Raw genomic sequence first — 18,870 nt, forward strand, 5'->3', positions numbered from 1 at the left:
TCAAATAAAAGTCTTTCAAATACATGAAGTTGATCATTATAGTTCTCTTAAATTATCTCTTTCCTAAGTCAAACAGTCCCTGTGTCTTCAATCATTGCTCATTTGATGAGGTTTCTGGTTAGTTTAATGACTCTGTTGCTCTCCTCTATTAACACTCTGAAATCATCAATGCCCCTTGGAAAGTACAGCATCTAGAAGTAAGCAGTGCTCAAAGTAGGAGATGGCCAAGGCACAGTACAGAGATTACATTTCTCCCTTCAACCATAGTAATTGCTCCCAACTTTCATGCATCAAAGGAGCCTTCTCAACCCACATAACCCCATGTTTTGAAAGATTTTATAACTAAACTGCATTTTTGAAGGAATATTTTCCCAAGGTATAAATAATGTCAGTATACCAAAGTTCATTTATTTCCAAGGAAAACAAAAACTCATATAGCCTCACTGTAAGTAAACATATGACTATTCTTTAGTTTCTTGAAAATTGTAAATTAAATACTTTATAACTACCCCCCATTCCACACTAATTATTTTCATCAAAGAGATTTAGAAGCCCAAGAATTCCAGGCTGGGAATCACTCATGTGACACCGTATTTCTGTTTATAAAGCTAAAGACTGCTGTGTGCTTTTTTTTTTTAAAACAGCTTTAAGTATAATTGATATATACTTAAAGTGCATAATTTGATGAGTTTTTACATTTGTATACAAGCGTGAAACCATCATCACAATAAAGATTAGCAAGTATTTCCACTCCCCCCAAGTTTCCTGGCGCCCTTTTTTAATCCATCTCTACCTTCATATTCAATCTTAGATAACCACTGATCCTGCTTTCTGTTACTACAGATCAGTTTGCATTTTCTAGAGTTTTAAATATATGGTATCATACACAGTATATACTCTTTTTATTGTTGTTGTTCTGGCTTCTTTCACTCAACATTAAGATTTTCAGATTCAACTGTGTAGCTGCATATATCAGTAGTTTGTTCCTTTTTATTTTTGAGTAGCATTATTTCATTATATGGATAAACCACAATTTGCTTATCAATTTGCCTGCTGAAGGATATTTGGGTTGTTTTCATTTTTTGGCTATTATAAACAAAGCTTTTAGACATTCATTTACAAGTCTTTTTGTGGAAAAATGTTTACATTTCTCTTGGGTGAATACATAGGACCGGAAAGGCTGGGTTGAATAGTAGGTGTATGTTTAACTTTTTAAGAAGCTGTCAAACTGTTTTCTAAAGTAGTTGTACCACTTAGAAGTCAGAATTCTATGAGAGTTCCAGTGGCTGTACATTCTTGGCAAGACTTTGGTACAGTCAGTCTTTTAAAATTTAGTTATTCAAGTGAGTGTGTAGTGGTATCTTATTGAGGTTTTAATTTGCATTTCCTGATGATTAATGTCGAACCTATTTTTCATGTGCTTATTGGCCAATCTTGTATCTTCTTTTGTGAAATCTGTTCAAATCTTTTTCCTCTTTTTAAAAAATTAGTTTGTTTACCCTACTGAGTTAAAGTTATTTATATATTCTAGATAGAAGTCTTTTGTCAGATGCATTTTGCAAATGATGTCTACAAAACTATGTCTTGTCTTTTCATTTTCATAACCAGTGTTTCTTGAAGAGAAAAAGGTTTTAATTTTGATGGAGTCTAAAATACCTAATTTTTTCTTTGATCAGTTATTAATTTCTACAAAAAAGCATGCTGGAATTTTGATTGGCATAGCACTGCATCTATAGATAAATTTGAGAAGAACTGATATGTTCCAATCCATAGCCATCATATATCTCTCCACTGATGTAGGCTTTACTATCTCTCAGCAATGATGTATTGTTTTGAGTGTATAGGTATTGGAGGTCTTTGTTCAAATTTATTCCTATTTTTTTTTGGATGCTATTGTAAATGATAGTTTTACAACTTCCATTTCTGATTGTTCACTGCCAGTATACAGAAGTAAAATTGAATTTGTACATTGATCTTGTATTCTGCAAATGTGAATTCACTTTTTAGTTCCAGTAGCCTTATGGAAATTATCATTTTCTATATAAACAATTGTGACTTCTGTGAAGAAAGGGTCTATCTTCAAGTAACATATGCATAAGAAACTTAAAACAATATACTTCAATTTTTCTACTCTCAGTCTTTCTGCTTCTGTTGTCATACATTTTACTTCCACATGTTATAAAACCCAAAATATTTATTTTAGCTTTAAAAAGTCAATTTTCTTTTAAAGAGATTTTTAAAATAAGAAAAAAAGTATTTTTATGTTTACTAATATATATGCCATTTCCCATGCTCTTCATTCCTTTGTGTACATGCAAATTTCTATATGGTTTCATTTTCTTCCTGCCTAACAGACTTTTAAACCCCCTTTTTTTTTTAATAGAGGAAGTCTTTTGGATGGCTTAAAGAGTTCATTATTTTGCAAAAAATTTGTTATTGTTGGTAATAGACATCTGTGTTAACATTGTTTTTTTCTTTCAGTTCTTTAAGAATGTCACCCAACTGTCTTCTGGCTTGAATTGTTTTTGTTGAGAAGATTTGCCATGGTCTTTTCCTCATGTTTCTGGTGCTTGAGGCTCATTCAGCTTTTTGGATTTGTGCGTTATAGCTCCAAATTCGTAAAATTTTTGGCCATTACTTCTTCAAACATTTTTTTCTGTCCCCCTCAATCTCTCTCCTTTTTTATTATGACTACAATTTCACATCTGTAACGCCACCTGAAGTTGTCCCAAGGTTCACTGATCCTCTATTCATTTTCTTCAGTCTCTTTCTATGCTTCAGTTTGGATAGTTCCCATTGCTATGTCTTTAGGTTTACTAATATTTCCTTCTGCAATCTCTAAGGTGGTATTAATCCCATTCAGTGCATTTTCATCTCAAATTTGGAATTTTTCTCTATAAATTCAATGTGGATCTTTTTAAAAAATATCTTCCATGCTCATGCTTTCCTCCACCTTTTTGAACACTGGAGTATATTTGCAATAGCTGTTTTACCATTCTTCGGTAGTAATTCTATATTCTGTGCCACTTCTACATCCATATCTAATGATTAAGTGTTTTCCTCATTATGGGTTGGATTTTCCTGCTTCTTTTCGTGCCTGATACATTTTGATTGGCTCTCAGACATTGTGAATTTCATGCTTTGGGTGCTGGATTTTTATAGTATTCCCTTAAATATTTTTGGGCTTTGTATAGGATGTAGTTAAGCTACTTGTAATCAGTTTAATTTTTTTGAAGCTTTATTAGGCAGGTCCAGAATAGGCTTTAGTCTGGGGCAAATTTGGCCCTGCTATTGAGACAATACACTACTGAGGACTCTCTGTATGTCCCTCCCATGTGTTAGGAAGTTTTTCTTCTCTGGCTAACAGGAAAATGAACTATTCTTGGTCTTGGGTGAACTCCAGGGATTGTTCAGTCTGTTCTTTCAGGCTTAGTAATTTCCTTGCATGTATGCACTGATCAATACTCAGCCAAAGACTCAAGGGAACCTTCTACAGACCTCTGGAGCTCTCTCTCTGAGCTCCCTTCTCTGGTAGCTAGTCTGCAAATTCTAGACACCTTGGTACCCCCAAACTCCAAACTCCGTTTCTTCAACTCAGGGAGATTGCTAAGCTCTGTTTGGGTTCTCTCTCCCTGCACTGCAGCTGGAAGCTCGCTCCAATAAGCAAGGCTTGGGCAATTATAGGACTTATTTTGTTTTTTTCTCTTCTCTTAGGGATCACTGTCCTCTACTGTCTGTGTTCAATGTCTGAAAACCATTGTTTTACGTATTTTATTCAGTTTTTTAATTGTAAATCAGGTTCTTGTTATTCCATCACGAGTAGAAGTGGAAGTTGTGTTGTTACTTTTTACAGACACTCAGGGCCACAGTGTATACTCACAGCTTGTGCATCGTACAATCCCAGATTATAATGTGAATATAACTCCTTCCTATCCCTACCTAAATTTAAGCAAAGTGGCAGCCCTGATCACACTGACTATTCATACTGAGCTGGTGCTCAATAAACCTCCATATTTGGGTAAGAATAACAACGCAAATACAGATAATCTCTTTATGAATATGATGATCTGGTTGTTTGTCACTGAACAAGTTCTTTTCATTAAATAAATATCACAAATGATTAGATTCCCACAGCAGATCAATAATATTATTGAAGTGTAATGCCTATAGTAATCAATTTAAAATATCTAAACACTTTTTATAACACAGTTTCTATGGGAAGATGGAATTGGAATTCTAACCAGAGATGGCAGGAACATATCCCCACCATTTATTACTTTAGGGTGCATGCACACAGAGTGAAGACTGGCAGGGTAGGGTGGGGGTGGGGGTGTTTGGTATATAAGGGTCAAGACTATAAAAGTTCAGATGGGGGTCAGGTAGATACTTGTGAACTGCATATTAATATAGGGACAGACTTCTTTATTCATCTAAAGGTATATTACAAAAAAGATCTCTTTAGTTAATATACAGACTGACCTGTGATTATAGCAAAATGAAATGTACTTACTCATCCAACTCTTCTTCTTCAGTTTTAGAACTATCAGCATAAAGGTACTTGGACATGTCCACAGGCCTTATATTTTTTCTTTTTGTACACTGGGGAGGAGAGTCCTTTACAGTTACAAAGGTTTCTGGCTCATCAAATGGGTTCAAATATTGTGGAGTCTGTATCTCTTTAAAGGGATTATAGCTGTTATTATAAAAAGATTCTTCTGGTTTTTTAGAAGACGCTTTCTCAGTGATTGGTTCTATAAAACAATAGCAAAAGATGAATTAAATCAAAATAATGTTATAGGATAGTTTAAATTATTTTTAGTGATTTAAAACATACACAGTCGAGTTAACAAAATTATAAGGGGCTGACACTTCAAAGTGATACTGAAACGGGAATATAATTTAAAGGGGCTAAAGAATCCTGATGTTCAAAAGACGTGACATCTAAGATGTTTGGCTACTTTTCATGGAACGGTGCTCCCCCAAAATGGCACCTTTGGATGGTTAATATTTCAGGAGAGCCCTTGGAGTCTCTAACAATGTTGGTATTATGGTATGCCAATTTTGGAAATTTTAGTCTTCCTAGAGGTACAATATTCTACTATTGCTTATTTGACTTCACTATGCTAACTTGTCATCCAAAACTGATACATAAACTTTTGTTTTTAAAAATATATAAAATGGATTTCATTTTGAAATGATCTTTTGGTAGTTACACAGAGACAATTTGGGGATCTAAAAATTCATTCTGGAGTGTATATAAAATATACCCACACATAACTGAATTTGTATTCTCAATGTCTTCAAAGAGCAGGTTTCTGTATGCTACAAGTCCTCAAATCTTTAGAGCTTTTAATGAGATATCTGATTTTTCCAATATAGCTTAGATCCAATCAATATTTTATTTACTCAGTATATGTTGAGGTACTACATTAAAATCACACTGATAAGTTGATAAGCATGCCATTCTAAATTCTTCTAAATTTGATTATTTCATACTGAATTTTTTTTTAGAAAAAACTACTCTTAAAAACAAAACTCTGACCCCAAACACAAAAAGCAACAGGATGCTTTCCAACAATACTTATGAAATGCTTAATACCAGCTTTTTTTCTGCTTATTCTTTTATGTTTATTAATATTTTTAAACAAAACTAGAATTTTTAATAAAACTGTCCATGGATTTTGCTGATAAAAATAAATATCTTCCCAAATTGGACAAAAGTTGCAGACAGACAAAAATCATGGCATATTTAAAGTAATTTTAATTGTACCACGCATCTCTAACAAAAATAAGTTAGGAAAGGAAGGCAGAAAATTGGTTGCTGAAATTCTCAAAAAATAACTGTTTCATAAGTGACATTTCAAACAACTTAATCCAATTATTAAAAATATCTCATGGTCAACATATTAATTACTTTCATATTTTAAAATAAAATTACTTTTTCTTATACTTTAGATACTAGCCCAGAAAACTTATTTTACCTTTATATTAAAACAAAGAAAAACAAAAAATTTCTGGATTGAAATTCTGTATACCATGATGAAACAAATAGAGTATAAAAGAATCCATAAAATCATAATAAATCAAAACTGTAATGTAGTTTTAAGTAGCCTATATCAGAGATAACACTCAATAACTGTGTATCTTTTGCAACATCAGTGTAATATTCAAACTTAATAGCAGTAAGCTTTATATAATAATAAGTTAAGCATTTTCTTTCCTCCATAGGGAAAGAAGGAGTGCAAAATTTGTCCCGTTCAATTTTTTCTTTAGCAAACATCAAGTCTCAAATGCTCAAGAAATTGAGAAAATGGTCAATGGAAATAAAATTTTTATTTTTCCTTTCTTGAAGAGCATTGCAAAAATTGATCCAAGCAAATAGACCAGTTATAAAACCAAAAGGAAGAAAATATACAAACTATAACATAAGATATGAAGATGATAGAACAGGTAACAAAGGATGGTTTAAGCTTATTTCATACAAAACAGAACAACCACATTTAATAAATAAATAAGCACGTTTAATAAAACGGTCACTGAAATACACAGTCATGAATTTAGAGAACTGAAACTGTAAAGGCAAAAAAAAAAAAAGTCATTTAAACAACTTCAGGACATTTTTCTACTCCACTTTTGTTGCTTTAAGATGCAAGTTTTTAATCAATAAAATAACTGATAGAAAAATAAGTATTCTTCTAATAGAAAATTCTTATTCCAATAGGCATATATTTAGTTCTTACTCCAATATTGGTTGCCACATTTTTTCTTAGATCTATAAACATGATGAAAGACTCTGAATCAGGTTTGCTAACCTTTCCTTAATACAAACACAATGTATAATCTGAACATTTTTTATGTATCTACTACTCTCTTCTACACCTCAGTAAATAAACCCAAATATATTTAGAAAAATTACTTATTTGATTTTGAAATGGAAAGCTCAAGCAATGATATCTCAAAATACTTTGAAAATATTTTTTTAAGTCAATATACTCAGATGTATGTAGTAAGCAGTCAAAGAGCTGTGTGGTCAAAAGACAACATCTGATTAGAAATGTTAGCTCCATCTCTGTTTAACTAAAGTTCTTTATTCAGATCACTTAACTTCTCTGGGCCTCAGTGAAAAGAAGGTAGTTCTTTTCATAGTTTCCTATCTATGAAAAGAAGCAGTTGAGCTAAGTTACCTTTAAGATTTACTGTAACCTTTAAGATTTAAAATATGTTCATAATATATAGACCACAAACAAAATAAAATCTCATTAATTTAGACTTACAAATTTGAAATCTGGTAAGAAGGGCATCTTGTGAAGGAGAGGAAGGAGAAATGGACTACAAAATGGTATGGCTCTAACAGAGAGAATCCACAAATTGAAACCTCATTTTCACCATGACAGGTAGTAAGCACAATTCTTTAAAGCTCATGAAGATTTTACAAGCAGTCAAAAAGATGCAAGCAGTTGTTACTCATTCTTGCATCTACTTTAAGCAAAGAGTTTAATTAAATAAAGGTCTCACTTCTTCAAAAGCCCTTATCCAGGCTTTAAGAGTTCATAACTTAAGAAAAATGACTTAGGAGAACAAAGTCCTGGCTTTATTCCTTACAAGTATGTTGTATATATGACGGCAGTATTCTAAATTTTCTCTCTGCTCCATGCTATTCACTTGCACAACTTGACTGTGAGAGTAACCACTGTGATTCTCGGCCAGAGACATGGATGGGCAGTGGAGGGGCTCAGTGGACTCTCTCAGGGTCAGAGTGGAAAAGCTGAATAAGCGAAGAAACCACTCCCATCATATCAATATTGTTATTATGACAACCTGACCTCACTTGCTAGGCCAAATTAATGAGACTTCAGGATGCCAATACTGTCATCTCTAACATCAGAGATTTACTATCTGTTTGACCAAACTAACAAAGAATTTAAAAATAAGCCCCAAGTAAATGTCTATGAAAGGCTTTTTTTTCCTTTAAAAATAATTAAATAGAAGCTACCCACAATTGCTGATCAGCGCCAAGTGTAGCGAAAACAATATTATTGTTATAAACAAAAATTATCTTTCACATCTTTTAAAAAATTTTATTTTTAAAAATCTTATTCCACCCCCATATAGTTCACTATATCAGGAGTTTAAAAGTAAAGAAAAGAAAAAACATACTACCTTCTGAGTCAGGATCTCCAAATGGATTTAAATCTGTTACATCTGGATCACCAAATGGGTTTGAATTCACAGTGGCCAAGTCCTTTTCTGCTTCATCCAAAAAGTTAAGTTTGTTGATAAGCTCTGAAAATAAACATACGTACTGTTTCACTATGGTTACGGATAAGAATAATTATAAGTCATTAACGAAATGGTACTGTGAACAATCGAATGTACAATTTGTTTTGTATGACTGCGTGGTATGTGAATATATCTCAATAAAATGAAGATTAAAAAAAAAATAAGTCATTAATGAAACATTTCAAATTGTAAAACTTCAACACTAAAAATACCTGCAAATAATAAGATACAGCATTTTACTATTTAGATTCAAGTATTTTGTAGCAAACCAACATTTTCAAATAAAAAAATGCATATTAATTTGGAAATTATATCACATAATGAACTATACTAAAGATACTGTCATCTGAATCTAATTTGATCCAATAATAAAGTACTAACACAGATTTAGAAAACATCCTTAAGTCTCAAACATGAATAATTCAAATGGTTTTAATATAAACAAATATTTTAAAAACAATATATTTATAATATATAAACTCACTAAATTTTGCCATGTTTTATGACCAAGTGTTATCTCAATAGATATTTTTAAATCAGTGTCTATTAAAGATCCTGATAAAAGGCTTTGCTAAAGCTGATAGGTTCTGTAATGTTACCTGTTGGTGCACTACAAATTACAAAGAAAACATACAAGGAAAAGCACAAAGACAAAACTGACAGCTAAGTATAGGCAGAAGTCAACAGGAGCAGGTCACAGTAAATACAAACAATTGGAAACAGAAAGGAGGAAAGCTCTTAGACCTTCAGAGGAACTGGCTGATTTAGCTGAAGGCATATTTGCTTGCTTTACGCAGTCATCTTGATCTTCATCTAAGCTGCTCAGAGCATTCAACTGGTTTACAATTTCTGTAAACAGAAGCCAGTCAAGACAAATGTAAGGTAAAGTCATTTGAAGAGCAGCAGAAGCATGCTGTTACTCAAAAAGACAAAGAGAGGGGAGGTTTGGTTAATCAAGAGAATACAGTTAGAGGATGTTATTTTGATAAACAATAACATATATTAAACTGAACCCATTATGCTGTACTCATATCTTAAAATAGAAAGCTTTTTATTATTAAAACTTAGATTAGCAACATAACTATGTTAATGAACACAAAACAAAAATAATAAATAACCCAAGGGGTTGACACTGACTTTCAGCAACCATTTTTGCATTTGTAAATAGAATTTTGCTTTAAAAGCATGTGTTAAAAATAGAATTAAAATATCCTCTGATACCACTGAAAATATGTACCATTTGTTTTATAATATTCTAAATTTAAACAAAAGGTTTTAAGACTATATTTAAAAGAATCACACAAATAATAAGCACTGGATCACGTACTAGAATTTTTAAAATCAGCATTAAAATCAGAACAGCAAAGCATAGCTACTATTTTTTACTCCTGTGTTCTAGGAAATCTGTTCTTTTGAGAGAACTCGGGGTATTTGCTTTAGGAAATTTTATAATTTAGCCAATAAAAGACAGAACAAAAAAGACAGGAATGGATAAAGAAGTCGTCTTAAAATACAGGTAGAATTCATTTTGTGCAAAAATAGAACCATTTTACGTGAGTCATGTATATTTTGGACTTTTTCAGAGATGTGAAATTATCATTCACTGGGTGAAAATTAGACAGATTTGGGGAAAAGTAAGAGCCTACTAGAGTATTCATGTCAATCCTAGCTGTTTTCAAAGTTACAACCCAGGAATAACTAAGATATTAGAACAAATCAAACAGGTCCAGTAAGAAAGTAAGAAAGAAAATGGTTAGAAACAGAAAAAAGTTCTAAATTTGACATTAAAAACACTGGTCTTTAACACTGTAAATCTTATTACACATTCTAAATTTAATTTAAACAAAATGATAATATGCACATTTGTAATATGGCTTAATCCACTCATTTGTTGAACAAATATTTATCTGTCACTCTGTGCCAAGCGCTAGACTAGGTGATTGGGACACAGGATAAAAAAACAGACATGGTTATAGTCCTCATAGAATTTACATTCCAGAAGGGCACAAATTAATATTGAAACAGACTTAAATTATTACTAGAATATTAAGCTCTCAGAAATTGTGTTATTCTATAGATCTTTGACCTAAATATATATAAAAAGTTGATAAATCTATTGCGTCATCTTCCATTTTACTCTGCCAATAGTTTAAAACCCCACTCTGGCTCCAGATCACTTAGCAAATTCCTCAGTAGGTAGAGTTCAGCCCTAAGTCAGATCCTTTACCTCTCATTACTTGTCACTGTCCTTTGTAAGTATCATGTATTAGAGTCATCTTGACAGTATTTAAATAAATGCCCATGTCTACCTAAAATTCTATGGAAAAAAGGAAAAATGTTAATGTTTTGAAGATGATAACCATGTGTAATTATTCTTCAGTTTTCCTAACAGTGCTCGTTATATAAGATAAACAATGATTTCTACCCTCATTGAGATTAAGTCCCAGAACATAAAATAATTAAAATGTGTTAGCGATATAAAGAAAACTACAAATGTTTGAGCATTATTTAAAAATTTTTTGAGCTAGTAATTGCATTTTAGGGAATATAGTGCAAAAATAAAGAAGTGGAGGATCAGTTAAGTGACTACCAGTCTCATGACTAAGTTTTCCCCATTCATTACTTGTGTATTTTTAAAACTTGCAAATGGCTTATTTTTAACTTTGAAAATACAAAATTTGAAAAAAAAGTAACAGCAGCTAACATTATTAAGCAGTGGGAAGAGCTTTGCATACATTATCAGTTAGCCCTCATAGACATTCTAAGTGGTATTAATACCCACGCTTTATCATGTATATTAGTATCACTTATTTGGACTATATTCCCTAAAATGCAATTACTAGCTCAAAAAAATTTTAAATAATGCTCAAACATTTGTAGTTTTCTTTATATAGCTAACACATTTTAATTATTTTATATTCTGGGACTTAATCTCAATGAGAGTAGAAATCATTGTTTATTAAATATATAACGAGCACTGTTAGGAAAACTGAAGAAATATTACACATGGTTCTTATCTTCAAAACATTAACATTCTTCCTTTTTTCCATAGAATTTTATTTAAATACTATCAAGATGATTCCAATATATGATACATACATAATATCTACATCGTAATTTTTCTGAATGTTTAGACAATTTCTTTCTCTTTATTATGTTCTTGGTAATACTGAAAAGCCCTGAAGGCCATTTCCTCGTTAACCAACCCAAAGTAATTTCTTCTTTCCATTTTCTTCATTGATGACCAATTTTCCTTCCTATCCTAGTGGTCTTCCCTATTTATCCATAGCTTAAGTAAATCCTTACTTCATTCCTAGAACCACCCCTTCTAGAACTTTTGCTCATATTAACAGAGTGAAAAGATAATTTGGATTATCTTTACCAATGCTCCTTTCATTTGGTATGCAAATAAACGTTAATCCAAATCCCAAAAAAGAAGCAGACTCCAAAGAAAGACCATTTGTCTATTTAACCAACAGTTACCAAGTATGTGTTATATGCCAGTGATAGTGCCTGCCCTCCTGGCTTTATATTTTAGTGGAAAAGAAAGGCAAATAAAGCAACATACAGTGTATGATAAATATTGTGATTGAGATATGCATCTTAGGCTGTGTGAAACTGGAAGAAAGCATATAATTCAGTCTGAGCTCAGGGCGGTGTCCCTGATATGTCTACATTTGAGATAACACAAGACAATTAGACATTGTTAAAATAAAAGAGGAAATAAAGGCATTCCAGGAGGACAAAAGGGAGACAAATGAGAACATTACATATTTGAGGACCTGCAAGTTGTTTTGGCTTAAGATGCCAAGTGTAGGGAATGGTATGAGATGAGTCTATGTCAAGAAGTTATTGTACACCAAACTAAAGAATGTGACCTTTACTCTGAGAGCTGTGGGAATCCACTGCAAGATCAAATGTATATTATAGAAACATTAGTAGCAACATGGTGGCATCATTTGGAATAAACATGATAGGAACAAAGAAGATGAATGGTTTGGCATCACCACTCCATGTCAGAAGGCATTCAATAAATATTTCTTGATAAAGATTAAACAAAGAAGAAAGATTTGATGGTTAATTTGAAATGGAAGATGGGGAAAAGAACCTAGGATAAGTGCCAGGTTTCTGTCTTGGGTGACCATATGAATGGTAGTTTTAGCACTGCGACAACGGCTATTCAGTTTGGTACACTCCAAGTTTCGGGTGCCTGTGAAACTTTCCAATGGAGATATTTAATAGGCAGTTACAGATGTAGGTATGGAATCTAAAATACATAATTTTGTTATGTATTTTTCCTTTTAAAAAAGGACCTTTCTGTTCCTTCTAAATTTTCTATTGTCAATCTGTTTTACTTTTATAATCAGAAGAAAAGTAAGATATTTAAAGTAAGATTTACAACAAATATTTATTCCCAGCACTTTTTAAAATGGGAAGCTTTTCCAGTAATACACTTCCTTGACCCAAAATTCCACAGCCTACTATATTTATATAATGCTTTATTATTTATTAAAGCTTCATTTCATTAAAAGTTTACATATTTGAGAAATTTTAATAATGCCACATAAATAGCACAGATTTCTACATTAATACTACTCAAATTGAGCAATAAACCTGTGGTAAAGAACATTCAGTCCTTGTAACAACGTTTTTAGCATGGACCTGTTTTACACTGGTTAGAAGAAAAGGTAAACTAAATTAGGTGTAGGTAATCGAAGCAAAGGGTCAAATAATCTGAGTGTCTACTATTAGGAAGGCAAAGAAGATAGAAATTGGCCACCAGAGATTATCACAAGAGAAAAAAAAAAGGGCGGGTGTGGGGCAAGAAGTGTAGGTGGTTTTTTCTTTTAAGAAAGTACATAGTTTGAGTTAAAAGGAAAAAAGATAAACTGCCTAGAGCTAGATCATATCTGCAAATGTTGGAGCATCCTCATTCTTCTCTCCAAAGTATAACAAGATTCAATACAGGTATATTTTAATTTATGATGGCCTAAGATAGTAACATTACAACATCCTGGTAGAAATCAAGGTAAAAAAGATTTTACTTTTCTCATAGGCTTGAATCCATAAATATTTGATCTATGGATACATCTAACAGGTTTAGTAATGTGATTTTTTTCAATCTCGTCTCAGATCATAGCAGGGAAAGAGAGGCTGCTTCAGGCGCATAAGTAGACACTGAGTATTTCCTTTCTCCTGGATCTTCAACCCCTCCCTCTCCAATGATTCCTTCCCAATGGATTATTAATATGAATAATTTGCTTCTAATCTTAAAAAGTATCTCAACTGTTATCCACTCTAGTTGTTCCAGTCTCTTAATCTTTCTAAGAAAATATTTTAACAGTAGTCTACAATTTCTCACCTATCATTTATTTTTCCATTCACTGCAATCTTTTATCCCCCTTTCTCCTCCCCATTACTAAAACTGTTCTGAGGTCACCAATATATATTCTAATTGTCAAATATACCAGACACTTTTTGGTTCTTATCATAATTATCTGTGAATAAATAAATTAACCATTCTCTTCTTGAAATTCCTGCTGCCCCTTCCAGGACATTAGTATCCTCTGATTCTCCTCTCTCTTTGATATTTCTGTCTTGGTCTCTGTTAATGATAACTATTCTTCAGTCGGCCACTTAAATATTGTTATTCCTTAGGATCCCATCATCAGTCCCATTCTATTTTCCCCCTAAATCTGTTGTTCCTGAAAGAATTCATCTACTCTCTTGGATAAAACACATGAACACAGATAAATTTCCCTAATAGGCAGTGAGTACTAGACCCAAATTTCCAACTTCCAAGTGGACATTTCCACCCTAAGGACCCTAGACATTCTCCTCACACACATAATATAAAGAGTGGAATTCAAGAGTTGTACATCTGTCATGTTCACCTTGCACCATTAATACCTAGTGCACATTTTAGCAAATAGCTGGTACATGAATGAATGAACTGAATGAGTCATAACAGTTGGCATTATGTTTATAAAGGGAGAAAGGTACATATTATACTTTATTTTTAAATTATAGAAATATTACGCTTTGTTTATTTATGCATCTAACTATTCACCCATCTAAATATATGTCTCATTTATCTATCGAAATATCTGTAGAAATGTTCACAGTCTATGCCACCACCCCAAAACTTGGTAGCTTAAAACAACAAATTATTATTATACCTCAGTTCTGTGGGCTGACTATATTCAGCTAGGTGGTTCATTGCAGTTAGATGGTGGTTGGGGCTGGAGTTATGTGAAGGCTTAACTGGGCTGGATGTCCAAGATGGCTTCTTCACTCACATATTTTGATGTCTCAAATTTGGATGGCTGGAACAAGTGGCGACTGGCCAGGCATCTTTCTTTCACCAAGAGGCCTCTCCACATAGCCAGTTTAAGGTGCCATACAGCAAAGCAATCTCAGGGTAGCTGGTCTGCTTTATGTGGCAGCTAACTTCACCCCAACCATGTATTATAAGAAATCCAGGCAGATGCTACAATGCATCTGATGACTTAGCATTAGAAGTTACATGATGTTATTTCCACTGTATTCTATTGGTTAAAAGTGATTTACAGGGCTAGCCCAGATTCATTCAAGGGAGAACACTAAAATGGAGGGATAGTTCTTTGGGGAGCAATCTTTGGGGACTAGCTACCACTTAGTATATCAATATCTTAGATCAACAAATGAGAAAGTTGGAAATAATTCATTTTCTTAGTACTCTAACATATATACTACAATTTTTACATGTTACCTTCCAGTATTCTACTTGTGGATACGCATAAAAGGCACAAATCTTAAACAGTAATGAATCTTGACAAATATACATACCCAAGTAACCTCTAATACAGAACATGTGCATCATCCCTAAAACTTCCCTCATGCTCCTTCTCAATCAATTCCCACCTCCACAAAGAACCATATTTCTATTTTTTCTCACAATAGATTAGTTTTGCCTCTTTTAGAGGAATCACATCAATGGAATCACACAGTATAATTCTTTGATGTAAAGCTTTTTCACTCAGCATAATGATTTTGAGATATAACCATGTATTTGAGCATATCAATAGTTCATTTTTATTGCTGAATAATATTCCATTCATGAATACTATAGTTTGTTTAGCCATTCTTCTATTGATATATACCTGGACTGTTTCCAGATTTTGGCTATTATGACTAAAACTGCTATAAATATTTTTTAACAAGTCTTCCTGTGATTTTTTTTTTTTTTCTTCATTTCTCTTGGATAAATAACTAAGAGTAGAATGGATAGATCAGAGAGTCAGTATATATTTAGTGCTGTAACAAACTCCCCAAGTGAATGTACCATTAAACACTTGATGAACTGGATGAAAGTTCCACTTGGTCCATATCCTTGCCAACATTTAGTATTACAAGTCTTTTTACTTTAATTTTAACCATCCTAGTGGGTGTGGAGCCATATCTCATTTTGATTTTAATTTGCATTTCCCTGATGACAAGTGATGTCGAGAACTTTTTCATGGTTTACTGGCCAGTGATTTAGTTTCCTTTGTGAAGCATCTGTTCAGATCTTTGCCCAGTTTTCAAAAATGGGGATGTTTGTCTTTTTATTATCTAGTTGTAGGACATTAAAAAAAATCTATTCTTGATACAAGACCTCTGTCAATAACATACTCGTATGATTTGTATTGATATAATGTGATTGCATATAATGCACATTTACATTACAGTATACAGATATAACTAATAGTGCCAAAATTTAAAATAATCATTCCTTTCTCCAGAAAAAAACTGTGTGAATAGTAACAATTTCAAAGCTGGCAGTAAGAATGAATATAAATTGTATACACGTTATTGCCATTTTAGCTGGTAAATAAAAATACCCACCAAACTTTATTTATACCATATTTGTAAAATTTAGGCATTTTGTTTACTCTTGAACTATTATTTTAACATCACTGTTGTTAAATTCTAATACCTTATTTAATATCCTAAAACAATTTCACCCAAACAGTTTTTAAGTGGTGAAACTCTGCTTAAAAAATATTTCTGGAAATTAATAACAGGAGTAGAATTTACATGTGCTATCATGCAACTAATAAAGTGAAACAACTGTCATAATATGTTGTGCTATTAATTTAAGTGATGTTCTCTGCAAATATAATAGAAAAATATGTTATAATGACCATGGATTTATTGATTGAGAACATGCATCAAGCCACTCACTGTCCCCACACTTCTCTACCCCCTCAACACATACATTTTACATTCATTATTTTCGGAAAACTATTCTTGAAGTATTTAAGATTTGAATTATGTGTGTCCTTCCAGAACACATTCTTCCCATAAAATGGGTCTGCCCAATCCTTCATGAGGTAGTATATGATTAGAAGTCAAAATGAATCAAACAAGATAATAAGCCAGAGTGATCAACGTGGGCTAAACTAGGAATGGGAAGTCACATTCATTTATCTATGGTCTTTCAATTAACATATATTAAATTCCCAATATGTTCCAGATAAAATGCTAGATGTGAGCAATGAAAAAATGATTAGAACATAGTCTCTACCTTGAAGGAATTTCATAAAGCAGGGGAAAAAAACATGTAAATAATAACACAATTAGTAGTATTCCGAAGAAATCTTGAGCTATCAAAAATTGCAGAAAAGCAATTTCTTCAATTAGGGCCAGAGAACTTTAGACTATCTAAAAGAAACTTCCTGCTCCTACAGGAATTTTAGGGGAAAAAAAAAGTATATGTGTATGTTTAAGCAATAAGGGTTTAGCTATAAAATCTAATTATCATAGAATTTTTCATTAAATCTACATTTTGCTACAAAAAAAGTTCTTCTTTTCTTTCAATACCAGTACACAACTTGTAATAAATTCTTATCACCTTTCTCTCATTTCTGTGATCAAAACAGCACAGCATTGCTCAATTCAGCAATGAATATGTATGGCCTTTTATTTCTACTCAGGTACTAGTGTCCAGTAAAGCCATCTATACAAAGAATAAACCATATTCTCTAACTAAAAGATCAAATTATATTCTATTGGAGTTAAAAAAAAAAAAAAAAACTCATGCTGAAGGAGAGTTCCTCTATTTGTATATGGTACAGTAGTAGCATAAATGATGAAGTGGTCAAGCTCAAGAGGGGGTGAGCATGAAAGGCTTCTTAGAGTGGGTAACATAATTTAATTTTTACAGGTAGGTAGGTCATTGGTGGTGGCAGGAGGACACCCTCTTGGCCTTCCTGAAACACTCCAGCTAGCCAAAGAATCAAAGCAAAGAACTCAAAGATGGGAAAGACATGGCACTTTAAAAGTACTGTGTAATTGTTGCTGACATCATTATGAAATACACTGCAAATGACAGAATTAATTGCTGAAAAATTAAAAATCAAAAACATTTTATTGATAGAAGAATAACTAGCAGGGGTTGAGAGGAAGGGTTAAAATAAGGGGAGGAAGAGAATCATTGAATCTCTCCTCTTACATGAAGGGAGTAAACACATAACTATTTATATTTTTAGTGTTAGTAGAGAAATATGGGTTCATTTGTTCATCTGTCTGGTATTATTTCTTTTAGAGGATACTACTTAAAATGAAAATAGGGTGAATAGCTTCCAAATCACTATATACAAAATGTTTAAATAAAGAAAATCTGAGGACAGCAAAATGTAGGGGGTGGGTAGGAAGAAAAGCCCCCAAATAAATGTATAAATAAAGTAATATGCATGAAACTAAGATGTCAGTTATGAAGAAATTTAACTACTAAAAGACAAAGATTACAAAGTTAGCTTGATCAAATGCTGTTTATAAGAGAAATACTTAAAATAACACAGATAGGTTAAAAATAAAGTTATAAAGGAATACACTAAGAGAAAAGAAATATAAAGAAAGCACAGATTACCAATATCAACATCAGGCAAAATTTTAAGGCCAAAAGCACAAAATGTGACAAATTGATACAAATTACAATCCACAATAATGTTATAAGAGAAAAAACATTTATGTACGGAATAATTTAACATTAAGGTTCTCTGTCTTTAATAGACGAAGTATAAAAAATAATAAGAATTATTATTTAGCTAGAAATAGCTAAATAATACAAATGGAAGAGTGACTCATGGAATATGACAGAGTAGGGTGCATAAAGAATCAGTCCCCCATAAAAATGACCACAGACTGACAAAACTTGACAGAATCAACCTTTTTCAAACTCTGGAATCTAATCTGAAATTTATAGCAATCAAGGGACTGCTTAATGAAGAAAAGAGCAGCTGAATTTTGGTACAAGAACATTGTGCTGTTTTTGCCCACCTCACTACCACCCCACATTCCCCAGCATGGTGGTGAGGCAACGGGGACAGTGGCTGTGGGGATGACCACCCACATTCCTGGTACTAGCAGCTAATACAAACCTTGTTCTTAAAATACTGCAGATGTGCACACTGACCTGTCTGGTGTTTCTCTGAGGAATCGGTGCAGAGTCTTACTTTTGGTTTAGACTGCCCCACCCCACCCCCCGGCTGGACTGGACTTCTGGACAGCGGCAGTTCTCTTTTGAAATATTTAAAGTCATACATACCCTATGTTCATCTGGGATAA

The 18,870-nt window shown here is 32.7% G+C and overlaps 1 protein-coding gene across 6 annotated transcripts in view; it reads right to left on the bottom strand.

The window, feature by feature from the left end:
• The window catches only part of EHBP1 (EH domain binding protein 1), an 870,491-nt gene that overhangs the window by 205,014 nt on the left and 646,607 nt on the right, over window positions 1-18,870 (bottom strand). For 4 of the 6 annotated variants that reach the window (XM_037807056.1, XM_037807055.1, XM_037807059.1 and 1 more), the window contains 3 exons: window positions 9,025-9,129; window positions 8,161-8,283; window positions 4,511-4,751 (listed from right to left, as the gene is read on the bottom strand). In XM_037807056.1, coding sequence (XP_037662984.1) covers window positions 4,511-4,751; window positions 8,161-8,283; window positions 9,025-9,129 — 469 coding nt within the window. The remainder of the gene's footprint in view (window positions 1-4,510; window positions 4,752-8,160; window positions 8,284-9,024; window positions 9,130-18,870) is intronic. The other 2 variants (XM_037807058.1, XM_037807060.1) reach the window with 1 other exon arrangement.

This window comes from Choloepus didactylus, chromosome 17 (genome assembly GCF_015220235.1).
Source record: "Choloepus didactylus isolate mChoDid1 chromosome 17, mChoDid1.pri, whole genome shotgun sequence".
Taxonomy (NCBI): Eukaryota; Metazoa; Chordata; class Mammalia; order Pilosa; family Megalonychidae; genus Choloepus; species Choloepus didactylus.